Source organism: Nicotiana tabacum, chromosome 7 (assembly GCF_000715075.1).
Source record: "Nicotiana tabacum cultivar K326 chromosome 7, ASM71507v2, whole genome shotgun sequence".
Taxonomy (NCBI): domain Eukaryota; kingdom Viridiplantae; phylum Streptophyta; class Magnoliopsida; order Solanales; family Solanaceae; genus Nicotiana; species Nicotiana tabacum.
In genome coordinates, this window is record NC_134086.1 from 179188586 (window position 1) to 179216261 (window position 27676).

The 27676-nt window shown below is 37.5% G+C and overlaps 3 protein-coding genes, 1 non-coding gene and 1 pseudogene across 5 annotated transcripts; 4 read left to right on the forward strand and 1 right to left on the reverse strand.

Annotated features, from left to right (window-relative positions):
- The first annotated feature begins 2773 nt into the window (after positions 1-2773).
- On the forward strand, positions 2774-5279 carry LOC107826340 (F-box protein SKIP23-like). Of its 2 annotated transcripts, none has more exons than XM_075218227.1 (2): positions 2774-4153; positions 5011-5279. In XM_075218227.1, the coding sequence occupies exons 1-2, from the start codon at positions 2914-2916 to the stop codon at positions 5013-5015; spliced, it is 1245 nt and encodes a 414-aa protein (XP_075074328.1). In that variant the 5' UTR covers positions 2774-2913; the 3' UTR covers positions 5016-5279. The 2 variants fall into 2 exon arrangements, with proteins under 2 accessions (XP_075074328.1, XP_075074329.1); XM_075218228.1 differs by having other exon boundaries at positions 2776-4122.
- A 6384-nt stretch (positions 5280-11663) lies between these two features.
- On the forward strand, positions 11664-12649 carry LOC142162451 (secreted RxLR effector protein 161-like). The gene is made up of 2 exons (XM_075218813.1): positions 11664-11798; positions 12305-12649. Exons 1-2 carry the CDS (start codon positions 11664-11666, stop codon positions 12647-12649), a joined length of 480 nt encoding a protein of 159 aa, XP_075074914.1.
- Positions 12650-15395: 2746 nt separating this feature from the next.
- LOC107760655 (ATP-dependent RNA helicase DEAH13-like) lies at positions 15396-21187 on the forward strand (annotated as a pseudogene).
- A 1924-nt stretch (positions 21188-23111) lies between these two features.
- On the reverse strand, positions 23112-23217 carry LOC142162483 (small nucleolar RNA R71). Its single transcript, XR_012693745.1, has one exon. It is a non-coding gene; the product is annotated as a small nucleolar RNA R71 (small nucleolar RNA).
- An 835-nt stretch (positions 23218-24052) lies between these two features.
- On the forward strand, positions 24053-27376 carry LOC107811421 (uncharacterized). Its single transcript, XM_075218814.1, has 8 exons — positions 24053-24655; positions 24770-24866; positions 25011-25102; positions 25316-25396; positions 25743-26017; positions 26303-26441; positions 26552-26823; positions 27250-27376. The coding sequence occupies exons 1-8, from the start codon at positions 24053-24055 to the stop codon at positions 27374-27376; spliced, it is 1686 nt and encodes a 561-aa protein (XP_075074915.1).
- The last annotated feature ends 300 nt before the right edge of the window (positions 27377-27676 follow it).

Consider the following 27676-nt stretch of genomic DNA (forward strand, 5'->3'; position numbering starts at 1 on the left):
GAATCGGGATTCGAAGGTTCCAACAGGTTCGTATGATGATTTCGGACTTGGGCGTATGTCCGGATCGAGTTTTGGAAGACCCGGAAACGTTTCGGCACCTATTGTGGAAGTTGGCATTTTTTAAAGAATTTCATAAGTTTGGGTTGAAGTGCATTTCAGTGTTATCAATGTCTGTTTGGGATTCTGAGTCTGGTAATAGCTCCATATGGTGATTCTGGTGTTCGGAGCGCGATCGGAAGTGAATTCGAAAGTCTGTGGGTCATTTTGGAGTCATTTAGCTAAAGTTAGAAATTTGAAGGTTTTTTAGGAGTTTGATCGGAAGTGGACTTTTTGATATCGGGGTCAGAATCCAAATCCGAAAGTTGGAGTAGGTCTGTAATGTCAAATATAACTTGTGTGCAAAATTTGAGGTCAATCGGACGTGATTTGATAGGTTTCGACATCGAATGTAGAAGTTTGAAATTCTAAAGTTCATTAAACTTGAATTGGAGTATGATTCACGATTTCGATGTTGTTTGATGTGATTTGAGGCCTCGAGAAGGTTTGTGTCATGTTATGGGACGGTTTGGTGTGACTAGATAGGGTCCCGGGGGCCTCAAGTGTGTTTCGAGATGGTTTCAGATCATTTCGGGTTGTTTTGCTATAGTTGTTGCTGGTGTCTGGTGTTGTTCTTCGCGTTCGCGAAGAAGATTTGGGCTTCAAGGATTTTGTCCTTCGCGTTCGCGAAGAAGAAAATCTCTGTTGCGCATGTCTGATTTCGGAGGCTCATATCTCACAATCTATAAAGAATTTGGAAATAATCAAAATATGAAAGTTGTAGTTCTTTGTATCTAGTTTTCAGAAAAGTAAACCGTTTAGCATTTTGATTTGTATACCAAAAGTTATGGCTGGTATACTATAGGCTGTCCGGGAAGATGAAGAAGAAATTTGTGTTGTACGAGGCTGACTTTGGAGGCTTATATCTAGAAATCTATAAGGAATTGGGAGATGACAAGAACATGAAAGTTCTAGATCTTGGTGTCTAGTTTTCAAAAAGTTAAACCATATAGAAGAGAATTTTTTATGTATAGCCATATAATTAAAAAGTCATGTCTTGGTGATATTACAAATTAAAATATTTTTGTTAGGATTAGAGCTTAGGTAACCTGATTTCATTATAAAAAATTCTTTGAAAATGAAAGGAAAAAACAGAAAAGAACTTTAAAGGAAAATTTTCAGCTTTATATAGTGGTCGATAATGCGCGATTCTCTAAGTGTACTATATAAATGTAGGTATTTATATTGTTCCTCTTATTAAATGGTAAAAGCACATATTATTAACCCTTACCTTAATACTCCTTTGGACTATGTTTTTTAATTCTTAGTCACGAATAAATAATCTTCCTTTCTGATTAAAAAAAAAGGAAAAACCAAACTAAAAACAGAGTTGCAGAGTTACAAATTCTTTCACAAGGATTCAGACAATTTTTTCATTATTTTAGAATTTTACAACACTGAATGCGGCTGACATTTTGATAACCAAAACTCATGATTTGATTGTTTCGCTCTTACTCTTCCTTGTTTACTCAAAATTTTATCTTTCACCTTGTCTTCGCATCCTTATTCCCAAGTCTTGGCACATCATACTGGATTTTATAGCTCTTGTCACCGTCCTTACATCTACCCATAAATTACAAGTGGTTCACGTTATTCTATAATTTAATTTGATAAATAATATAAAAAATACAATTTGAACTAACCTTTTATTTTTGGTTAGGTAGCCACAACACTGCAGCCTTTGTTAATGTTGAGTTCCAAATTTGGTGACCAGATTCTTGATATGAGCCATCTCTTTTCTCCTCTAAGAAAGATGGATTCCACTTTAAAGCAACACTAACAACAACAACAACCCAGTATAATCCCACTTAGTGGGGTCTGGGGAGGGTAGTGTGTACGCAGACCTTACCCCTACCCTAAGGTAGAGAGATTGTTTCCAAATAGACCCCTGACATCCTTCCCTCCAAGAACTTCCCACCTTGCTCTTTGGATTCCACTTCAAAGCACTAAGCTATAATTAACACAGAACTATAAGATGATCATAAGATAACAAACATAAGAAAGTCAAATTTTCAAATTTAATTCACAAAAATACGAACCTGGATGTAGTTTCCGAGGAACAGGAGCATAACTGCATATTCAAAATGAGTTATAAGTAAATAGACCAAAATAATATAAATACTATTTAAAATCTTAACCGGAGTAGTAAATTTTCACAAAAATAAAAAGTGCTTTGTGCAACCAACTTTATATTACTACTGAATGTATGAATAATACAAAGCTTTATGAATGAAATGGGAGGTTACATAAGTAACGGTCAGGTGCGAGCAAGAAGAGGAACAGAGGGACAAGGTTATTAATAACATAGCATAATAAATAAATGGAGGTTATGGACTTGAAAAGTTATAACCCCCAATGAAGAGGTGTGAGTGAGTTATGGCATTATGGTGTGAAAATTTTAAAATAATTAAAATGAAAAAATTGAAAGGAAAATGTCAAAAAAATGAGAAAAAAAAAAGATAAAAAGGATTCCTACACTATAGAGATGCCACGTCACCTCTCTCATGTCCCTCCTTTATATATATATAATTATTTTCTTATAAAAATGGGCTAATTTTCATTAGTTTTGTAATTATGGCTTATTTGCAAACAGCAGACATAAAAGTGGCTATTTGTGAAGTTTGCTGTGGCTGGCCCAAAATGGTTTATATACTAGGCCCGAAACAACCTTGTACACTCGTGCATGTGTCAATGGCAGAAGTTATTTCCAGGAAGTATCTTCTCAGATTTGCATCCCCTTCAAATTACTATAAATAGTACGTACAAATCTCTCTCTATTCTCCCATTCAAGAATCCATCAATCAATCTACTATTCTAATGGCAGAATGGTCTCAACTCCCCCGAGAACTCGTAGACCTCATCTCCAAACACCTCTCTTCTGAAATCGATTTCCTCCGTTTCCGTTCCGTTTGCTCTTCCTGGCGTTCCTCCGTTCCTCCTAAACCCTACCCGAATTCCCCTTCTCGTTTCCCCATTCTCCCTAATAACGGCATCGCTGAAAACAGCTGGGGTTTTAAACTTACCAAAACACCCCTCTACCTCATCACTCCCCCAACTGAAACGACGTCGTCTGATAGTAACCACGGTGGATGGATCATTAAACTGGATAGGGAAAATCCTCAACGTATGCGTTTGCTTAATCCTCTTTCCAGATCCCAATTCAAACCTCTTCCTTCCAATTTTCCAAAAAATTTGGATTCCTCGCAATACCCAATTCTTGAATTAGGCCAGGAGTATACTCTTCAGTTTATAAAGTACCGACCTAGGGCTAATTCAATTGCGGATGCGGGGAATCTTTACATGGAAAAAGTTGCTGTTCGTTTGGAAGAAGATGGGTTTTTGTTACTGACAATTCATGTTTCTGGGAAATTGGTAATGTATAGATCTGGTGATACGAAGTGGTCTATTGTTGATGACTCATCATTGCCGTACGATGATGTTATTCTTAAAGATGGGAACTTTTATGCTGTTGATAATACTGGGAAGGGAGTGCTTGTTAAGTTGAGTGATGGGTCAGCGCCGGAATTGACCATTGTTGGTCAGTCTGTGTTTGGTGGGGATAAGAAATTTCTTGTGGAGTCGTGTGGCGAATTGTTGATGGTTGATAAGTATTTGAGTATTGGTCCAGAAGATGATCTTGGATATAATGAGAATGTTGAGTTTTATGAGGAATTTGATTGTTACATGAGTGAAAGGACAGTTAAGTTTAAAGTTTATAAGCTGGATGGAGATATGCAGAAGTGGGTTGAGGTTACTGATTTGGAAGATAGGATACTGTTTGTGGGGGATAATTGTACGTTTTCTGCATTAGTTTCTGAGGTTGATTGTGGGTGTAAAGGGAACTGTATACTGTTCACCGATCAGTTTTTTTGTAGCACGGAAGATGATGGAGGATTGTGGAAGAATTACGGGATAGGGTTGTTTAGTTTGGATAATGGCAGCATTGGTCCAATTAGTAGTTACAATGGCTATGCTGAGTTGTTTTGGCCTCCTCCTTCTTGGATTTGTTCTCCTCAGCCTATTGATGTAAGTGGTGTTGCTGTTGTTTCTGTTTCAGGTCTGATTGTCTTTACATTGCTTATCCTATAGGATTGTGCATTTGATTTGGCAATGTGATGCTTTTATATTTATTTCCTGCCTGCTGGTTCTTGTGATGGTAGATAGAGGTTCTTCTTTTTGCTCTTTTGTGCATTGGTCCGTATGAAACAGCCTCTCTACATTCACTGTAGGGGTAAGATGTGCTTACTATCTACCCTCCCAAGACCCCACTTGTGGGATTATACTGGGTTTGTTGGTGGTGGTGGTGTGCATTGGTCTGTATATATATCTCACTGCTTTATCTGTTCATCACCATGTTATCTCGATTTAGATAGTGTTAGACCTATTATTTTTGAATGATACTCTGGGAATTAGATTATTGAAATAGTTAAAGATGGATGAACTAGCTATTAGCCTTCCTGTGAAAGAAAATAGTATTTCAACTTAAACAATGTAAACACTGCTACCCCAGCTCCTAAGTGAAAAATATTATGCAAAACTACCGGAAATTGCGTTATGTATTTACTGGCTAAGAATTGTTCTGTCTTGAAAATTATTTCATTTTTTCAACTTCAATTCAAATCAATTACTTATTGTTTTGCATTTTGGTCCTTTATATCAATGTCAACTTAGAAACGGAGAATTTGAAGCTGAGACACTAGTTTACCCCTTTTCAACGTTCAACTTCATATACTCTATATTTTTTCTAACTTCAACCAAATATGCTCCAAACGCCTAATGTTATGGCAACTCCCCGAAAAACGGGAAGGTTGGGGTTACATTCTGCTGCCGCAGCAACTATTCTGCCTTTTCTTTTTCACTGTTTAATGGCTTAAGATTTTATCTTCTTTTAATTACATTTGCTATTTCATGTAGGCTGAGCTGAATGAGCTGAAAATCTAAATCTCTTGGAGCTTAATGGAGAAACAACGAGCTAGCCAAAGCTGATGATATGCTGGAAACTGTACATATAGTTTTCTTTAGAAATTGACATTTAGCTCAAGGTTTAACCTGCAAAGCAACGTGCTTATGATGCACCGGCTTGCACAAACCAATGAATAAGTCGTTAAATTATTTTCATCGTTGGTATTATGGTAAAGAAAAAAGGATCTTCATGTGTTTTTAACTCAATGTGGTTAGCATCAGTTTCACCTTTCTTATTTTAACTATGGGCATATGCTTATTTGCCAGTCATTGAATGGGTGATTTTGCAATTCTGCTGCATTTGCAGATTTATGTTGGTTCTCTCTGTCATTTGATTGCGTCACAGAAGCATGAAATTCGATTGCATTGAGTTTTGAGACTTGGCAGGTTAAAAATATTTTACAAACAAACTAACTGATTTTTTTTATTTCCTTTAGCATTGTTGGGCAGAGTGTGGCAAGTATTCAATGGAATAGTCACATGTTGCGCAAAGTGGTTCCGACACCCTTACTCTCTCTCTCTATATATATACAAGTATATAAGTTGAAGTTTTACTTCTAAATAGCCTACGAGCATTGGTTCTCGTGAGGAGCAAGCCATCTTAATTGCTGTGTAGGGATGGGCTTTTAAGCGTTTTCCTTTGTGGTTAGCATCAGTTCCACCTTGCACTGAAGTACTTTTGGCTTCTTCTAATTCAAGAAAAACTGTGTTAATCCGATATCATTAAGGCCTGAAAACTTATTGATATTGGATTAGCAAACCTTATTACCTGGTGTTAGTTGGATTTGGAGTCCTTGTCAATAGTGGTTTGGGAGTTCGAATTGGAAATGGTATGGGAAAAAACTATTATAAATATTTTGTATGCCCCTCTACTTCCTCTGATCATCTGAAAAATTAGCCATTAGAAAAAATATGGATACGAACCTCGGGAAAATCATGAAGAAGAATGAGTATTCAGAATTATAACCTGCTTGACCAACTCGTGACTTCCAGATGAAATCATCTTCCACATCTTAAGCTACGTGCCCCTTGAGCATCTGCGTAGGTTCAAATTTGTTAATCGCAAGCTTTGGAATACCATACTTGTACACCCTGATTTCACTTACCTTCGCATTCGCCATCGGGATTCCGTGCCGAATGATTCGAATTTAATGTTTGAAAGTCGCTCTTCCCGCATAAGCCAGAGTAGTCAGGGCTTATTTCTGACACAATCATCATATTCTCCTGTGAGATACTGCTTAGTAGGGGCGGTCCTTCCATAAAGCAAATAAAACAACCGTTTTAGGCTCCGTACTTGTGGGAGTCCCATTTTTTGTTACACCTAATAAACTATGTATAAGTTTAAAAAAGAGTTTTGTACAGTGAAAAAGTTTGATTTCTTTCTACCAAGAAAATTGCACTTGAAATGAATATCGAACACAAATTTCGTAAGAAACGTGTGATAAAGTAACAATTTAATACAAATATTGATAATGAAATCTCAAAATATTTCAAAGAGTCCTTTAGAGTTGATTACTTTTATACATAATAGGCAAGACTATTTTTTTACTTCAAAATAGATTTGGACAATTCGAAACATATGAAAATATTTTTGATTTTCTATTTAGCAGTAAAACTAAGATCAGTAGATGTTGGAAATTTAAAAAAACATTGCCTTAATCATGAGTGTTCCTTAAAATATAATAATCAATTCGATATTGATAGTTTAGATTTACTTTTTGAATTAAAAATATTAAGAAAAATAGTACAATTAGAAGATAGCGGTTTAATTAATAAACTTAATCAAATAAAAAGATTTAATTCTTTTCCAAATGCCTAAATTGTGGAATAATATTAATATCTTATGCGATCGTTGCTTCAAAGGAAAGAAGTTTTCAAAATTCAAATTGATAAAATATTACCTAAGAACAACAATGGCACAAGAAAGAGTAAATGGATTAGTTATATTATGAATTGAGAAATACTTATTAGGAGTTATTGATTATAAGAAAATTACTAATAACTTTGTATATAAGAAAAGCTAAATATGGACTTCAAATAAATAATAAAAAAATTAAAAAGTTAAGGCCCCTCATAAAGTTTGACTTTAGCCCCAAAATTCGTCGCGTCGCTCCTGCTTTATTGCACCAAACTATTGATATTCCCTTGTCCACAAAAACCTAGTTTGTGCATCGCCTTGGACTTTGTTCCCTCTGTCCAACCTGTCAAGTTGCTCTCCGTTCATGAAGATCATCATCAATCACTCGGTTATGAAATTCTTAGCATTGGATTTGTTGGCAATACGTATTGGTGGAGAGTTGTCGAGGTGCCTAACCGCAATATGAAGAGGGAGAGAATTCAGGTTTTCTTTAGAAGAGGAGTTGCTTATTGCATTTGGTTTGTTGAAACTGCAGGCGGCCAGGACGATGTGTAAGTTATTTCCTACGTTATATGTGGCCCAATAAGATTAGACCCATAATTAATATTTAATTAATGAGCAAATCTCATCCGTCCGATCGGTTATTTGATGGACGTACCAGATTAAATAAGAACCTCTATAAATTGGTCCTCTCCCCACCCATTAAGATTACTATATTATTCTTTCTTCCATCACTAAAGGCGGCGGTAACATAAAGTTATGGCAAGGGGCGAGAAACCGATTTACCGATTAACGCTTCCGCTTCAAGATAATGGATTCCGCTTCAGGTATGTTTTCTATGACGATTACATGTAAGATTATCATGTTCAAGATTCTGGTATTAATTATAGTTTATGCTTACATGTGGTATCAGAGTCTGGATATTTGAACTGATAATCTTATTGAATAAATAAATAAATAAAAATAACTGTTAAACACATATTTGTATAACATGTGTTCATGTATAAATTCTGTGTCTATTTTCGGACTTCGTATTCCTTCTGAAATTAATAAAATACTGTTAAAGGTAATCATTGATGGAAAAAACGTGAATTTGTGACTGTTGAAACTTTAATTCACGTTTTTCTTCTCAGTTATGGAATTCGTGGTTTTATGGGGAAAACGTTTATGAATTTGTTCCGTAACACTCACAATTTGTTACGGAATCCGTGGTTTGATCTTAAACTATATAACAATTGAAAGTTCTACTTCATGTCAGTAAGACCAAAACCATGATTATTTACTTTTGTCCAAACCATGATTATTTACTTTTGTCCAATGACCTAATTTATTCAAGTATTGACCTCCATGTAAGAATATGGCAAAAATATTTTCTTTGTACTTGAACAATTTTGTATTATATAAGTTGTGAGTGCTATTAGATGTTATGATTGCGTTAATGTGGAAGAATATGATAAATTATTTATTTTATGTATGTGATTAATGTGTATATAGTTTGTTAGTCACCAAAGTGACCAAACTAGATTGTTTAAAGTATTCACATGCATAAAATATTATGATCTCTATTTTGTGTGTGCACTTATGTTATATAGTTTGTTAGTCACCAAAGTGACAAAACTAGTTTGTTTACGAAAATATGCATACATAAAATTATAGTTTATTCATGAAATTAATGAAATGCCTATAATTAAAAATTAGTTGATAAATTAATTTTCACTATTGCTAGAACTTAACGACTTACCCAAAGGTGAATCAATTATTCTATGAATAGTGAATATGATGAGGTAAATTAATATTCTTAGTCAAATATATATTGTTTGTCCAAAGATGGCATATATATTTGGTTAAAAATATTCAATTACCTATTAAAGACTAAAAGACATTTAAATTATGATAGTGTGTCGTAGTATTTACCCAAAGGAAAATTGCGATATGCTTTAACTGTTTTGTTGAATCCATATTGATTTGTGAGCATGTATTATCTATTTTGCAGCTATTCCTTTTCATTCGCTTGCGTCGTCTGTTACTGTGTTCAACGGATTGAACTTCTCTGAATGGCGTGAGCAAGTCCAGTTCCACTTAGGTGTGGTGGATCTTGACTTGGCTCTGCTGAATGATAAGCCCGCTGCCATTACTGATTCGAGCAGTGCGGATGAGAAGTCTTTCCATAAAGCATGGGAACGCTCTAACATGCTAAGCCTTATGTGTATGCGAATGAATATTGCCAACAACATTAAGAGTACTGTTCCACAAACAGAAAGTGCCAGGGAATACCTGAAGTTTGTGGAAGAATGTTTTCGTTCTACAGATAAGTCTCTCGCCGGTATACTAATAGCTGAACTCACGACCATGAAGTTTTATGGGTCGCGTAGTATGCAAAACCATATCATCGAGATGACTAATATTGCAGCAAGAATTCAGACCTTGTGGATGACTCCTTCTTGGTTCAGTTTATTCTGAACTCGTTACCTCCTGAGTATGAACCTTTTCAAATTAACTATAACACTATTAATTATAAGTGGAATGTTAGTGAATTGTCCAGTATGCTTACTCAGGAGTAGTCAAAACTTAAGAAACAAGAGAGTCGTTCAATTAACCTCATGGGTCAATGAGCTGGAAGAGGATTTAAAGTGAAGGCCAACAAGTTCAAAAAGAATAAAGCACGTGATAAAGCTCAACATGATGCTAACAAGGAACATAAGGTACATACGCGTCGTTTCTGTAATAAGGAAGGACACTATCAGAAAGATTGCCTGAAACGTAAAGCTTGGTTCGAAAATAAAGGTACAATTAGTGCTTTTGTATGTTTCGAATCAAATTTAGTAGAAGTTCCTAATAATACTTGGTGGCTTGATTCTGGTGCAACTGCTCATGTATCTACTACGTTGTAGGGATTCCTTACGATCCAAACTACAAATCCAAATAAGGATTTCTTGTTCACGGAAAATCGTATGAAGGCTCCAATTGAAGGTATAGGGACTTATCGTTTGATCATGGAGACTGGACGTCACTTTGATCTATTACAGACTTTTTATGTACCTTCAGTTTCTAGGAATTTGATCTCTTTCAAGACTTGATATTTCTGGATTTGATTTAAAGTTTGGAAATGGATGTTTCAATTTATATAAGAATGCTATTTTTATGGTTCTGGCCTTCTCAGTGATGGTTTATATAAATTGAAACTCGATATTGGTTCTTTTGAATCCCTTTTTACTGTTCAACATAATGTTGGAATTAAACGTAGTTCAATAGATGAAAGTTCTGCTTACTTGTGGAATAGACGTTTGGAGTCATATATCCAAAGAAAGGCTAGAAAGATTAGTAAAGAATGAGATTCTTCCGAATCTAAATTTTACTGATCTTACTATATGTTTGGATTGTATTAAGGGAAAACAAATCAAGCATAGTAAGAAAGGTGCCACAAGAAGCACCCAGTTTTTTGAAATTATACACACTGATATTTGTGGACCCTTTGATGTTTCACCTTTTGGTGGAGAGAAATATTTTATCACTTTTATCGATGATTTTTTACGTTATGGATACATCTATTTGCTGAAAGAAAAATCTCAAGCAGCAGATGCTCTCAAGGTGTTTGTTAATGAGGTTGAAAGGCAATTAGATAAAAAGGTGAAAATCATTAGGTCAGATAGAGGTGGTAAATATTATGGAAAATATAATGAGTCAGGACAATATTCAGGTCCATTTGCAAAGTTCCTCGAGGAACGTGGCATATGTGCACAATATACTATGCCAGGAACACCTCAACAAAATGGTGTTGCAGAAAGGCGTAATCGAACACTTATGGTCATGGTTAGGAGCATGATAAGTAATTCCTCATTACCCAAATCATTGTGGATGTATGCTCTTAAAACCGATGTATATTTATTAAATAGGGTTCCTAGTAATGCAGTTCCAAAGACCCTTTTTGAACTGTGGACATGAAGGAAACCTAGTTTAAGGCACCTATATGTTTGGGGTTGCCCAACGGAAGCTAGAGTTTATAATCCACAAGAAAAGAAGTTAGATTCTCGAGCAGTAAGTGATTACTTTATTGGTTACACAGAGAAATCTAAAGGGTATGTGTTTTACTGTCCAAACCATAGTTCGAGAATTGTTGAAACCGGTAATGCAAGATTCATTGAGAATGGTGAAGTTAGTGGGAGTGTTGAAAAGCAAAGTGTGGAAATTAAAGAGGTGAGGGTCAATTATTACCCAAAAATGTGCCTACTTCCACACAAATACCAAATATTGTTCCAGTTGTTGAAGAACACTTTGAAAACACCGAGCAACATTTGGATGAAACACTTCATGAAGAAACTAACTCACAAATATCTGACACAAATGAACCACAAGAAATGCCATTAAGAAAATCTCAAAGTGTTAGAAAATCGGCTATTTCGGATGATTACGTGGTTTTTTGCAAGAGTTAGATTTTGACATTGGTCTTAATAAGGATCCGATTTCATTTTCACAAGCCATAGGAAGTAATGAGTCTGACAAATGGATTGATGTCATGAAGGAAGAGTTAAAATCCATGGAATACAATAAAGTCTAGGATCTTGTTGAATAGCCAGAAAGTTCTAAAAGAATCGGATGTAGATGAGTCTTTAAGACCAAACGCGATTCAAATGGCAATAATGAGAGATACAAAGCCAGACTTGTTGCCAAGGGTTATACTCTGAAAGGAGGCATTGATTATAAAGAGACATTTTCACCGATCTCAAAAAAAAACTAGTTAAGAATTATTATGGCTTTGGTGGCTCATTATGATTTAGAGTTACACCAAATGAATGTGAAAACTGCCTTTCTTAATGGAGATCTCGAGGAGGAAGTGTATATGGACCAACCAGAGGGTTTTGAAACTAAAGAAAAAGGTCAAATGGTGTGTAAACTGAAGAAGTCAATATATGGACTTAAACGAGCCTCACGACAATGGTATATAAAGTTTAATGATACCATAACATCTTTTGGATTTGTGGAAAATACTATTGATCGGTGTATACACCAAAAGATCAGTGGAGCAAGTTTATATTTGTAGTCCTATATGTTGATGATATTCTACTTGCTGCTAATGATTTAGGCATATTGCGTGAGACTAAAGATTTTCTCTCTAAGAATTTTGAAATAAAAGATGTGGGTGAGGCATCCTATGTGATAGGAATAGAAATATTTCGTGAACGGTCATAAGGATTATTGGGATTTTCTCAGAAAGGCTATATCGAAAGAATTCTAGAGAGATTCAATACGAATAATTATTCAACAGGAATTGTTCCAATTCAAAAGGGGGACAAATTTAGTCTCATGCAATGTCCTAAGAATGATGTAGAATGAAAAAAAATGGAATCAATTCCTTACTCTTCTATTGTTGGTAGTCTGATGTATGCTTAGACTTGCACAAGACCGAATATTAGTTTTGCGGTCGAAATGCTAGGTAGATATCAGAGTAACCCAGGAATTGATCACTGGAAAGCTGCAAAGAAAGTTTTGAGGTACCTAAAAGGAACGAAGGATTATATGCTCATGTATAGGAGATTCAAGCATTTGGAAGTTGATGGATACTCGGATTTAGATTTCGCTGGATGTATTGACACTAGAAAATCCACGTTTGATTATTTGTTCCAATTAGCTGAAGGAGTAATATCGTGGAAGAGTGCCAAACAGTCTGTCATTACTACGTCCACGATGGAAGAAGAATTTGTGGAATGTTTTGAGGCCACAATTCATGCATTGTGATGTCCCATCAAGCTTTTATCATGTAAATGAGGCTCGAAGATAAAATAATACCGCGTTACATAATACTAACGGGTTATAACAATGCAGTAGAGCGGACATCCAGGGAAATAACGCTGCCAGTCCTAGCGGGGGGAGTCACGCTGGAAACCACATTCCACGTCATGAACCAGGAAACAACCTATAACGCCATCATAGGACGCCCATGGATACACGCCATGTGAGAGCTTCTATCAAGTGATCAAATTTCCCACCCCGTGGGGAATATTCAACATCCGAGGCGAACCGCACACTGCCCAGGAATGCTATCGGATTGCCCAAGATTGCACGCACACCAAACAGCTGAAAAGGAGCAAGCATGGAGGCATAGCAATCAGCTATGTGGGGAACTAAACCCGACTCCCCAGCAAAGTCCATTAGACACACAGGCATCATAGAAGCCTATAAGGCAACCATAGAGAACCTCGACCCAGTCCAGTTGGACGACACCGACAATACAAAAAAGCTTACATTGGGCACAATCTTTCGGAGCCAGGTAAGTATCGTGAATTTTTAACTAACAACGCCGATTTATTTGCCTTTTCCCACTCAGATACGCCAGGGATCTCAAAGGACATCGCCACTCATATGTTGAATGTCGACCCACTCTATCCTCCGGTACGACAGATGAGGAGAAAGTTCAATGCAGCGATCAATGAAGCAGTCAGCGAAGAAGTGAACAAACTGCTTGCCAACGGTTCCATCAGGGAATCGAAATACCCCCAATGGGTCGCCAATGTGGTCATGGTCAAAAAGAAGAACGGGAAATGGCGAATGTGTATGTACTTCACCAATCTAAACAAAGCATGTCCCAAAGACTCCTTCCCGTTACCCCACATCGACCAACTGATCGATGCAACAGCGGGGCATGAACTACTGAGTTTTTGGATGCGTACTCCGGTTACAACCAAATTCTAATGGCCGAAGAGGATCAGGAAAAGACATCTTTCATCACTCACCAAGGGACTTACTGCTATAAAGTGATGCCATTTGGACTCAAGAACGTGGGGGCCACCTACTAGATGTTGGTCACCATAATGTTCAAGGAACAATTTGGCAAGACAATGGGGGTCTATATCGATGATATGCTGGTAAAGTCGGCAAAGAAAAAGGACCACATTAGTCATTTGAAAGAAGCCTTCGAGATATTGAGGCAGTACGGGATGAAGTTGAATCCGGAAAAATGTGCCTTAGGCGCAAAGGAATAGATATTTGCTATTTGTAGCACTACCAAATGATCACTTGTCTTACTTGCCTTAGATCCTGCATGTTAGGGTTGTCCATTGAAGCGCAGGTTGTCCTATGATTTGTTATACATTAAGGGGAAAAAATGATGTGATTGCAAAGATTTAGTTGTTGTTGTCTTCTAATTAATCTTTTGAGCAATTTGAATTTCCTATTGTTAGTTTTCTTGAATTTGTATTTAGCTAAGCAAGTTTATATAATCTTCTTTTGATTTTCTCCTCCCTGACCCTCCACTTTTATGCAGAATGATTTTCTTTTAAGGCGTTACTCGATCTTAATCTTGGATGAGGCTCATGAGAGGAGTTTGAACACTGATATACTTATCGGTATGCTTTCTCGTATAGTAAGAGAGCGTCAGGTAAGAAAATAGTTTGCTATCTCCATAAAGTTGGTTGTCATTTCATTATTCATATGTGGCTTTAAAAATATTAGTGGTTACTCTCTAAGACTCCAGTTCTCCTTGACTCTCCCCATCCCCCTCATTTTCTTTAATTACCTTCCTTTGACTTCTCTGCATATTGATTGTTTCTACTTGTGTTGATACATATACTTGAAATTTATTCTATTCTGGGATCTGATAAAGATTAATGGAGATGTTTGGCATAAGTTTCTAATTCATTTGGGACTTGGAATATTGGTGTTCTTCTCGCATTTTTGTTTCTTACTCCAGTATCATTCTTCTTCCTTCTTGTTTTGTATATATGGTAAAGCACCTAACATATTTAATTTTCTTTTCTAGCCTGGATTTGCAAGAGCGAAAATTTGGTGCAGCTTACCATAATTAGAAGCCCCAACTAGAATTCATGACATTTAACTTCTCAATGCATTGTTGGACTTTTTATTTTCTTTCAAACTCTGTTTTTATATTTATTTTTAAATTATTATGGATATCAATATGTGAAGTCATCCACTAATTTCTCAAGTGAAGTACAAGTATCGAATTAGTTCAAAGTGCCCCGGAGAATTATGTAATCCCTTTGAATTTGTCTGCTAAGAGGATAAAGAAATATTTACAAACAGGATGGATTATGTTGATCACTGAGGAGTACATTTGCGAAGTGCATTGTTCTATTCTCTTCCATTCATGTTCTATTTTGCAAACGGCTCGAACTCATGATCTCTTGGTCACATGACAGCAATTTAATATTTATAAAATGTATCACAAATAAACGTAAAAAAGAATGCCAACAACAAACTGAAAATGAAAATAAAAATATACTATTGATTAGGTTGTGGTTGGACCTGTGAAAACATATTGCCTAGGTTGTGGTTGGGCTCATGCTATGCATGGGCTGTTTATATCTAGTATAAGGACAACCCCTTAAAGTTGTTTATACTTTTTATTTAAATACTCCATGTTAAATCTGTTCAATTTGAACACCTTAATAGAGTCTTTACTGTGTCATTAGAACTCGAAATTAATATGCAATAAAACACAAAAAATGCGTGTAATATGGAGTAACGAATAAAAAGAAGACATTTAATTTTTTTAAAAAAAGGTTTTAAATAAAGAAGAAAAACAAGAACCTGCCCGAAAAAAGGTTCTGCCGCCGTCCACCCCAACCCTTCGTTTTCTTCCCCGGCGACCCTCCTTGTTCCGTCTTCTTCTCCGACGAAGAGCTTCACTTGCCTTACCCTAGAGCCTCTTGATTTGGATACCATGATTTATGCTTATTTTTGTCCCTTTTGCAGCTTGAAAAAGAATATAGCGAAGTTATCAATTTGCTTCGACTGCCGGCTGCAAGAGTATTATTATTTTAGTCGTGATAATGGAGCCTAGTGTAGATATTAACCTTGATACAGACATCTGGAGGTAATTGATTTCCTAATCCACTTGCTTTTTTTGCTGCTTAAACAATTGTTGTCTTTGGTTTCAGTTGAGAATATACCTTCGTAGTTATTAACTGGAAAGTATCTGGACTGCTTGTGTTAATAGTCTGAATGATCAAGATAGCAATGCAATTATATTGCCAGAGAAGAAAAAGAAGAAGACAGAAAAGGAACAGGTATAAACAGAAAATCAATATGTTATACATGTTTGAACGTCTTCACAGATGACCGATTACTTTTATTTTTTTCATATCAGGTATCGAAAAAGATTAAAACGAAGAATAACATTAAGTTAAGTCAATCTCAGGAAAACAAAGCTGAAGAAACTCGAGGTAAGTGCATCCAGGAATGTTCATTATTTTTTTATTTTGTTAGTACTACTTATTCTTGTCATCTAGTTTTTGGACTTTGAATAATTCAGTCTTCTCAAATGTAGGAAGACAAGGAGAAATCAATCCTTTTAACTGAAAGCATTAAGACCTTGAAGTAATAATTCTCCTTATTTAGCTTGGACAACTTTTCTCTTTAAGTATCCAGGAATTTTTTTTGTTGGATAATGATAAATAATTCCCATTTCATGAAGTATCAGATCCAAGATGATCTTTATTCACTTATGTGGTCTTCAAGGAACTTGGGTCAGGTTTGTGTAATTGTCCATATTTACTTTACATGTGATAGGTTGTTAGACTTTACCTCTAAAATCATGCTCTGTATGCTGTAGGGTGAAACTAGCCGAGAGAAGTGTAAGAGAGAAGTACAGTTTTCTAGGGCGGGGTTAGAGATGCCACATAGAGATCGACCAGTCAAGAAGAGGACAGCCAACAGCCTAACTAGTGATGTCTTGGATGATTCTAACAAAATGAAGTCGAGTCCAATAGTCAATAGCAGTCTTTTGTAGTCCTCCTTAGGAAAAGGTGAAGTCCAAAGTGAAGCGCTGGTCACTCCAGGGTCTCCTGAAGAGTTGACTTCTCATAGTGGACTTTTAGTTTGCGGAGGAGATGTTTCGGTGCAAAATAAGCAAGAAGAGGATAGAACTACAGAATGTTTAAAGTCAGATTATCAGCAAGATCATCCATCTATTTGTGATTGTCATAACGAAGAACAGAGGAAATCAATGGTATTGCTTCACTCTCAGTTTATAAAGACTTTTATTTTGTGTCAACCATATACTTGGTACCTAATTTTCGTTGAGGCTCTCTCATATGTATGACATCCTTGTTCTGTGTGGGCACTTCATATTGAACAGGATGTTACCAAGGATATTCAAAATGCCATTCTGAGCAATAGTAGCAACTCGGCTAACAGTCTTCCTCAGAGAGCTTTAACAACTCCAAATGTGGTGCACGTTTTAAGACCAACGGAGGTTGAAAATAAGAGGAGCGATCTGCCGATAGTCATGATGGAACAGGAGATAATGGAAGCTATAAATGAGAACACGTGTGTAATAGTTTGTGGTGAGACAGGTTGTAGTAAGACAACCCAAGTTCCTCAAGTGAGATATTCTATTGTTCTCTATATGCTTCCTGTGAGAAAGCATGAGAGAAAATATTATTGATATTGTTCTCATATGTTAAACATGATACAATGAGCCCTATATATATATACACATAACATGTCCTACTCTTAATACATATGTGATTAGGGTTATTTACTACTATTTAGTATTTACATAACTATTCTAACACTTCATTTTCCTTCGGTTGGTAATATAGAGTTTTATTTATTTCATTCTTCCTTAATTTTTAGTTTTGTTTTAGTGTTTTTATCTCTTGCTTTTGGTTTGGGATCTTTCAGTTCCTTTATGAAGCTGGCTATGGTTCAAATCATTCCAATGGTCATGGTGGTATTATTGGTGTGACTCAACCACGCTGTGATGTAGTACTTGCAACTGCCGAACGAGTGGCATTTGAGCTTGGTTTTAGTCTTGGCAAAGAGGTTGGTTTCCAAGTTAGACATGACAGGAGGATAGGAAACAATTTCTCCATAAAGTTCATGACTGATGGAATTTTGCTTCGGGAACTGCAGGTAAGATGTCAGTATTAATGTCTAGGTAAATTGAAATCTTCGTCCCTACCTTTTAAGTGCTTTATATTTAGTCCTTACTATGAAAAATGGTGCACACCATTTGACTGCTAAATATTTAAGAAAAGGTTGAGAAAATTATAGCAATACCTTGAATAGTGAAATAATTGAAACTTTATAAATTACTTTCAAAGAAGCAAGAGAGATGTTTCTATCAATTAGCTGTGTCTTGGTTTCAAACTAGTTGGAGTTGGCTATATGAATCCGCTATGTTCATTCCACTCCATTCAGACCCATTTTTAATCCAATTTTGGAATATCTTAACACTATTGGCTTTTGTTTAGGAGTTAAATATTTTTTTTTTGTCGAGAAAGGTAACAGAAAAGAAGAAAAGTGAACTAGTGACTCCTTTAGTTGTTGAGATAATGTGGAGGGACAGTGGTAACCAGTTTAATTACCAAGCAAAGGTTAAGTCGTTCAGAAGCGGGAACAATAGTAAAATCAGGATACAGTTCAAAGCATGCTTGTGAATGCAACTATAATCCCATTGGTTTTGTTTTTAACCTCTTGCAGTTAGAGGGGGATAGTGCTGCAGGTTGAGGTCTCATTACAAAATTGTTAATATAATTATTTTTGGGAGAAACAATGGATTAGGCACTCCTAGTCATTTTTGCAATTTGCATATTGAGCCGAATAATGTTAAAAAAAGCCCAATATTGTACAGTTCGAAATAATTTCAGTTTTATGTGAACAATTCACATATGGACATAAAACCAACTCCTAACTAATCCTTGATGCTTTCTTATAAACAATAGGATGACTATATGTAAAAAAAATCCTTTTTATGTCATTAAAAGAAAAGGATTAAGGTTCCAAAATATTCGGACTCACCTGAATGAAGCTATTGTTTGGTATGGGGGAAGTTGAGGGACAAAGAGCTCTACCCCTTTGGCGATCATAGTGAGGGTCATATATCAGTATATTCAAGGAGGATTTGTCCATTCAACTTTTGCGCAAGGAAAAAAGATCCTTTCATGCTTTTGTCGTTGTGGTTATGTTGCTTTCCAGTAATTCAGTGTCATACTCAACCAACTTTGTTGTTTCACTGGTGCAATGCCACTTTACATGAGATATTCAATCCATGCTCCCTTTTGTCCATTATAGATGGTTCTGTCTGGTTTTCTTTTATTCTTTACCAATTTGTGTTTAATAAGAATCAAGTTTTAAACTCAAGCGTTGCTGGACCTTGCTTTTCAGATATGAGTTAAAATTCTAATTGCATAAATTGGTATGTTGGAGTTATTTTTTGACAGGTAAGTGACTTTATTAAATTTTTTGGTATATGCTCTATAGAGTTAGAACCAAATAGTTGAATGAAATGAATTAACGATTAGTCTAGGACGACGAACATGGATCAAGAGTGTCTATCAAGACCTTTTTCTTCTTCACTTCAAAGAGGCAATGCACCCTTTGTTTGAATGTTACTTGTTCATAAAGATTGATTTTTTGAAGTTATACATTCTTCTTAAAAAAAAAGGGTTAGGCGCGAAGGAATAGATATTTTGCTATTTGTAGCAGTACTAAATGATCACTTGTCTTACTTGCCTTAGATCCTGCATGTTAGGGTTGTCCTATGATTTGTTATACTTTAAGGGAAAAAAATAATGTGACTACAAAGATTTAGTTGTTGCTGTCTTCTAATTTATCTTTTGAGCAATTTGAATTTCCTACTGTTAGTTTTCTTGAATTTGTATTTGGCTAAGCAAGTTTATATAATCTTCTTTTGATTTTCTCCTCCCTAACCCTCCACTTTTATGTAGAATGATTTTCTTTTAAGGCGTTACTCGATCTTAATCTTGGATGAGGCTCATGAGAGGAGTTTGAACACTGATATGCTTATCGGTATGCTTTCTCGTATAGTAAGAGAGCATCAGGTGAGAAAATAGTTTGCTATCTCCATAAAGTTGGTTGTCATTTCATTATTCATAGGTGGCTTTAAAAATACTAGTGGTTACTCTCTAAGACTCCAGTTCTCCTTGACTCTCCCCATCCCCCTCCTTTCTTTAATTACCTTCCTTTAACTTCTACACTTTTTGACATATTTGATTATGTGCTTTATTGCATAGAGAATATGAGGAGCAACAGAAAAAAGTTCTTTCAGGACAAACGGTAAGCCCTGAAGAGAGAGTATATCCACTGAAACTTGTGCTGATGAGTGCTACACTTCGAGTTGAGGACTTTATATCTGGGGGAAAATTTTTCCGTGATCCTCCCCCTGTAATGGAAGTCCCCACTCGCCAATACCTAATTACTATTCATTTCTCCAAGAGAACTGAGATGGTGGACTATGTCGGCCAAGTATACAAGAAAATATTGTCAATTCACAAGAGATTGCCACCTGGTGGTATACTTGTATTTGTGACAGGGCAAAGGGAAGTTGAATACTTGTGTCAGAAGCTGCGCAAAGCTTCTAAGGAGATAGTTGAGAGAGCTTCCAAAGTGGATAATCAGATGTCTTTGGTATCTGAAGGGAATACCATCGAGGAAAATGTTATCAAGGAGATAAGTGAGGCATTTGATGATGAAATGAGTTCTATGACTGAGATAACTGAACGTTTTAATTCCTATGATGAGGATCACGGGGAGATCTATGAATATGAATCAGAAATTTCCTACGATTCAGCAGATAATAGTGATTTGGATGTTTATGGTGATGATGCACAGTTGTTAAACCAGAAGTCTCTAAGCTCTGATGGTCAGTTAGATGTTTTAGGTGAGGAGGGAAGCCTTACATCACTGAAGGCTGCTTTTGAAGCTTTGGCTGGTAAAAGGACATCAAAACCTGATTCTGGCGAACATGAACTTGTTCCTATCAGTGAAGAAGGAGCTTCTAATAAATCTGAACCTCTCTTAAGTAAGGTTAGGAATGGGGCTAATGGAACCTTTGCTGGTCTGATGTGTGTTTTACCTCTTTATGCTATGCTTCCTGCATCTGCATAGCTTCGCGTGTTTGAAGAGGTCAAGGAAGGAGAACGCCTAGTTGTTGTTGCCACTAATGTGGCTGAAACCTCATTGACAATTCCCGGTATTAAATATGTGGTTGACACAGGCAGAGAAAAGGTCAAAAAGTACAACTCTTCCAATGGTATGGAAGCTTATGAAATACAATTTATAAGTAAGGCTTCAGCTGCTCAGCGTGCAGGAAGGGCTGGAAGAACAGGTCCTGGGCACTGTTATCGGCTTTATTCTTCTGTAGTCTTTAATGACATGTTCTTTGACTTCTCAAAGCTGACAGACTTAGTTAGTGTTTTTAATTTTTTGATTTTGATGTAATAACAGGGTCGCGAACCAGAACCTAAATAAAACGGCACCTCGACCGGCTCTTAATATTAGGCTAGATTTATGTCATTTGACGATTGTTTTTCCCCAGCTTGATTATGTTTCAATGCACTAATATAATCAAATAATGAAAAATGAGCTTTAAACTGTGTTGCATGAATGAGGAGTTTGTATAAGGCCTTAAAGATGTGATTAGAGCTACATTGAAGCAAAAAAGACCCCTAGGAGCTGAGTAAGCGAGAAGACGAGAAAAAGAATCAACCAAATGTAGACCTGGACTAGCGCGGCCATTAGCGCGTCCACTAGCGTGACCGCACTAGCCCAGATGGTCAAGGCAGAATGGTAAGGCTTACTAGCACGGTCATTAGCGTGCCCACTAGCGCGGCCGCGCTAGCCCAGTTCCAAAAAATAATTCCCAAGGGTAATTTTGGAAGTCTGGGGGGCAAATTCACTTAACCTATAGAAGGTCAAGCTCGTCCAAGGTGTGTGTGTGCAACTTTTGATAGCTGAGAGCAAGAAAAGGAAAGGCAAGAGGCAAGGAGGAGTATTCTACATCAAGTTCTTCTCTTCTTCCTTTTGTTTTTATGATTTGTAATGAATTTAATTATTGTGATGAACATCATTGTTATGAGTAGCTAACTCTTTTAATCCAAGGTTTTGGGTGAACTCGTTGTGGATGAACTTGTTGTTATATTTATATAGTTTGAGTTGGTTGTTAATCTCTATTTGTTCAACTACGTTTTGATTTTGGTTAGTTGAAAGGATCCTCAATTAGCCGTTCCTATTTATTATGTATCTGCTTGAGAGAGAGTGCATATTTAGGTAATTGTTTGAACAACATCACTCCCAGAGTATAGGCGAGAGTCATAACCGAGGGTTTAGAGGTTGGAGTAGAGATAACGATATCTTGGGTGCGATCTAAGAGAACTGTAATGCGAATCTAGCTAGCATAGCTTGAGAGAGTGCGTCTAGTAAATTATCATAATTACTTGAGAGAGAGTTATGATAGCTAGAGAGTTCATGATCGATAGAGACAACTAAATCAAAGCTATAAGAAACATACGACTAAGGAATTCAACAACGGGGGAAACCATTACCTTAGACCTTTATTCCAATTGTCTACAACTGTGTATTAGTTAATCTTCATTTTATTGATTTTGTTAATTGTAGACCATAACACCACTTGTTATTTACAAAGTTTGAGAAGGTTGACTAATAAGAATTTAGTACTTTAAAGGCTTCTCTTGATACATTAATTCCCTGTGGGATTCGACTCGGGGCATAATACCCAGGATTATATTTGCAACGCCCGCTTAGTTTTTTAATAGACACAGTTGCACGTGATCAAATTTTGGCGTCGTTACCGGGGAGTTAACGGTATTATCAATTACGATCGAAAGAAGTACAAAAATTCTTAGTGTAGTTAGTTCTCTCTATACCCAACTTTTACATTGAAATTTTTAACGTTTGTCGACTTGGTTGCACAGGTGCATGCCTAGAAACTTATCGAGAACTGGTGAAGTATTTGAAGCATTACCAAATCCCGAGAAATTTTTTAAAGTCTTGAACCGGGCCAACCAGAAAAACAAACAACAACAAACAACTGACCCATTAGAAATAACAATGAGAGATCACGAAGAACACCCAGCTGTACCAATAGCGCCAATGGCACCTCTTGTGCCAGAGGCGGCTCTCTATGACTGGGCATAACCCACAGCTAAAAATCTGGACACCTCAATTTAGTCCCACAGATACAAGCTGAATCCTTCAAAATCACGAATAACATGTTGCATTTGTTGCAAAATAAGGGACTATTTTCGGGGTTACAAGTCGAAGATCCTCAATAGCATTTGAAAAATTTTCTGTCAATCTGCAAAATCCAAAGGCAACCCAATGTAACTCCGGAAGCAATCAAGTTGCTATTATTCCCATTTTCAGTGACAGGAGCTGCTCAGACCTGGTTAAACTCACTCCCCATAAATTTCATAACAACCGATTGGTGACATTTTGAGTTTTAAACAGAGACCAATGGAAATATTGCATGAAACATGAGGGCGTTTTAAAGGGATGCTGGTCATATGTCCGCACCATGGCATTCTAGATTTGATGTTGGGACATCAGTTCTACATAGGATTGTTAGATAGCGTGAAGAACATTGTTGATGCTTCAGCTGCTGGAGCATTTTTGAGTAAAACATGGAGAGAAGGTCAAGGTCTGCTTGACAAGATGGCACAAAATTCGGGATGGATAACCAGAAATGCACCAATCACTCCAGTGGTGCACTCAATGCCTTTAGATCCATCCAATTCAATGGTTGAAAATATGGCCACCTTATTGACACAAATGAGCATACTCACCAAAAAAGTGGAAGAGTCAGGGCAAAAACAACAGGTACATATTGTAGATACTACGAATGGGGTCTTGCGCACATCTTACATTAGTCAGCCAATTGGTAACCAGTGGAAAGCAGAACACGATCATCAGCATTACCCTGAAGATATGAACTATGTGACTAATTATGGGGGCCAGAGACAGGGTAGTCAGAATTGGGGCAAGCAGAATCAACAGTACATGCCATCCCAATCACAGTTCAACAGTGGGAATATGGGACGTATGAGACCCCCCAACAATATAGCACCTTACCCAAGGCCACAGGGATACAATAATCAAAATCAACAGTAGGGGTATCACCCTTCTCAACAGCAGTATATTGGAAGGCAGGAAGATGAGTTTGCTAGACTGGAAGCAATGATGCAACAGGTTATTGGGTCTAATGCAAAGATTAGTGAGAGAGTAGATGCACATGATTCAGCGATCAAAAATATTAAAATGCAGATGGGCCAAATTTCGATGTCTCTGAACAATCTCCCTCATGAAACACTATCTGCAGATACCCAGGTAAATCCAAAAGATTAAGTCCCGAAGCAGCTGATGGCGGTGATCCTACGGAATGGCAAAGATTTGGATGTCGATCAAGAAAAGGATCGAGAAGCCAGAGAGCCTGAGACACTCATATCAGTGCCCATTGAGTTGGATGAATCAATGAAACTGATAGAGGTGACAGTCCAGCCTGCCCAGGAAGAAAGTAGCATTCAAATGGAGACCGAGAAAGAAGCTGAGATAGCACATGAACCAGTGGTTGATGTGGCGGATGATAAAGATCGAACACAAATGATTGGAAAGAAGAGACCTCCTGCACCCTTCCCTCAGAGTCTAGCTAAGTACCAAAAAGAGGAGCAATACAAGAAGTTCTTGGAGATGCTAAAACAAATCCAAGTAAATATTCCCTCAATTGATGCTTTGAAAGAGATGCATGGGTATGCAAAAATGGTGAAGGATTTAATGTCCCGAAAATTTGATTTCCAAGACTTGGCCACAGTTACTCTTACTCAGACCTGTAGTGTAGTGGTGACTAGACCAATTGCAGAAAAGCTATCTGACCCAGGGAGCTTTACAATCCCATGCACTATTGGTGATTTTGCCTTTGCTAAAGCACTGTGTGATCTAGGGGCCAACATTAATCTTATGCCCCAGGCAATTTATAAGAGGCTGGGTATTGGAAAAGCTAGACCTACATCTATGTTGTTGTAACTGGCTGACAGGACGGTAAAGCGACCCTCTGGAATACTAGATAATGTGTTGATTCAGGTAGGGAAATTTGTGTTCCCTGCAGATTTTGTAATCTTAGACTGTAAAGTGGATGAAGAGATTCCTATAATTTTGGGAAGCCAATTCCTGGCCACGGGTAGAGCTTTAATTGATTGTGAAACTAGGGAGTTAAAGATGAGGTTGAACGATGAAGATATAACATTCAACGTGCAGAAATCTATGAGGCGACCAAGTGAATTCGCCAATTGCTCTCTTATTGATGCCGTGGATGTAATCGTAGAGACCGATGATGAACTACTGACTATTGAAAACACCCTAGTTGCATGTTTAATGAATTTAGATGAGGTAAAGGGAGAAGAACTAGCTGGATGGGTGATGGCATTAGAGGGTAGAGGGTTCTAGGATAGAACTCTTGAATTTGAGCCCTTGCACTTGGAAAACAAAGAAACTCCTCCAGCCAAGCCATCAATCGAAGAACCACCAAAGCTGGAGTTAAATCCATTGCCAGCCCATCTCAGGTATGAGTTTCTTGGACCTGACTCCACATTACCTGTTATTATCTCATCTAGTTTGTTAGATGTGCAGGCTCAACAACTCTTGCAGTTACTTAAGGAATGCAAGACTGCCATTGGGTGGACCATAGCAGACATAAAGAGTATCAACCCTGTATACTGTATGCACAAACTTTTATTGGAAAAGGGACACAAACCTTCCATGGAACACCAAAGAAGGCTGAACCCCAATATGAAGGAGGTGGTGAAGAAAGAAATGATCAAGTGGTTAGATGCGGGAATCATTTTCCTAATTTCTGATATTAGCTGGGTTAGCCCAGTTCAATGTGTACCTAAAAAGGGTGGCATGACGGTAGTTAAGAATGATAACAACGAATTGATCTCTGCAAGAACCGTCACAGGCTGGAAAATCTGCATGGATTATAGAAAGCTAAATCTAGCCACCCGGAAGGACCACTTACCACTTCCTTTCATTGATCAGATGTTAGATAGATTGGCAGGGAGGTCACACTTCTGTTTTCTGGATGGATAACAACCAGATTTCTATTGCCCCGGAGGATAGGGAAAAGACTTCATTTACTTGCCCTTACGAAGTGTTTGCCTTCAGGAGAATGCCATTTGGTCTTTGTACTGCACCTGCAACATTCCAACGGTGCATGATGGCCATTTTCACAGACATGGTGGAAGCCATTATGGAGGTCTTCATGGATGATTTCTCAGTGGTGGGAAATTCGTTCGATGAATGCCTAGCAAATTTAAACTGTGTACTGAAGAGGTGCATCGAGACGAATCTAGTGTTGAAATAGGAGAAGTGCCACTTCATGGTATAAGAAGGAATAGTCTTGGGGCACTTAGTGTCGAGTAAAGGGATTGAGGTGGACAAAGCCAAAGTCGACATTATAGAAAAACTTCCACCTCCCACATCAGTCAAGGCTATTCGTAGCTTCCTAGGACACACCGGCTTCTATCAGCGATTCATAAAGGACTTTTCCAAGATCGCCAATACCCTCTGTAAGCTGCTCAAAAACGATAACCCATTTGTGTTTTCTGATGATTCCAGGGTGGCTTTTGAGGAACTAAAGAAGCGGCTAGTCACAATACCAATTATAATTGCTCCCGACTGGGAGCAACCATTTGAACTCATGTGTGATGCTAGTGACTATGCTGTGGGAGCCGTGTTGGGACAGCACAAGAATAAGGTAATGCACCCTATTTACTACGCAAGTAGGACGTTGAATGGCGCTCAACTGAATTATACGGTAACTGAAAAAGAAATGTTGGTTGTTGTATTTGACTTTGATAAGTTCAGGTCTTGATCAGATCGAAGGTAGTCGTGTACACAGATCACGCAGCCATTCGGTATTTAGTTGATAAAAAAGAGTCCAAGTCGTGCCTAATTCGTTGGGTGCTGCTTCTACAAGAGTTTTATTTGGAGATTCGTGACCGTAAGGGCACGGAGAACCAAGTCACTGATCATTTGTCACGCCTTGAAGGTGCTGAAAATGCAATTGAGTTTGAGGATATTCTGGAAACCTTTCCAGACGAGCAACTGCTAGCCACAAGTGTGGAAGATATGCCATGGTATGCTGATATTGCAAACTATTTGGCCTGCGGCATTGAACCATATGAACTCTCCTATGTTCAAAAGAAACGATTTTATCGTGACTGCCGAAACTACTACTGGGATGAACCGCATTTGTTTAAAATTTGCATTGACAACATGATCCGGAGATGCGTCCCCGAGATAGAACAATGTTTTGTTTTGCAGGCTTGTCACGTGTCACCTTATGGAGGACATTTTGGAGGAGTTCGGACAGCAACGAAGGTGTTAGAGGCCGGGTTCTACTGGCCAACAATCTTTAACGATGCTTATCAATGAGTAAAGGGCTGCAACGAATGCCAAAGAATGGGAAACATATCCCGTAGACATGAGATGCCCATGAATCCAATTCAATAAGTTGAGGTGTATGATGTTTGGGGAATTGATTTCATGGGTCCCTTTGTCAGTTCTTACGGCAATAAGTACATACTTGTTGCCATAGATTATGTATCCAAATGGGTGGAAGCTGCAATATTCCCCACCAATGATTCGAGAGTGGTGGTGGGGTTCTTGAAGAAGAACATATTCACCTGATTCGGGATTCCAAGATCCATCATTAGTGACGGGGGCGTACTTTTGCAATCATGTCTTTGAGAAGTTACTAGCCAAATATGATGTGCACCACAAGGTGGCAACCCCGTATCACCCTCAAACAAGCGGACATGTAGAGATCTCAAACTGTGAGATCAAGAGTGTGCTCACTAAAACTGTAAATGCCACAAGAACTGATTGGGCGAAAAAGCTTGACGATGCACTCTAGGCCTATAAGACTGCATTCAAAACACCTATCGGTATGTCACCGTACAAGTTGGTATTTGGGAAGGCCTGTCACCT

What these genes read in the sequence shown, in the direction of transcription:
- LOC142162451 (XM_075218813.1), top strand. Translation starts at nt 11,664, where the DNA reads ATGGCTTTGGTGGCTCATTATGATTTAGAGTTACACCAAATGAATGTG. An exon ending in CTAAAGAAAAAGGTCAAATG is followed by an intron (nt 11,799 to 12,304) that starts GTGTGTAAACTG and finishes ATGTATGCTTAG; the next exon opens with ACTTGCACAAGACCGAATAT.
- LOC107826340 (XM_075218227.1), top strand. Translation starts at nt 2,914, where the DNA reads ATGGCAGAATGGTCTCAACTCCCCCGAGAACTCGTAGACCTCATCTCC.
- LOC107811421 (XM_075218814.1), top strand. Translation starts at nt 24,053, where the DNA reads ATGGCGGTGATCCTACGGAATGGCAAAGATTTGGATGTCGATCAAGAA. An exon ending in ACATTAATCTTATGCCCCAG is followed by an intron (nt 24,656 to 24,769) that starts GCAATTTATAAG and finishes GTGTTGATTCAG; the next exon opens with GTAGGGAAATTTGTGTTCCC. An exon ending in AAGCCAATTCCTGGCCACGG is followed by an intron (nt 24,867 to 25,010) that starts GTAGAGCTTTAA and finishes ATGTAATCGTAG; the next exon opens with AGACCGATGATGAACTACTG.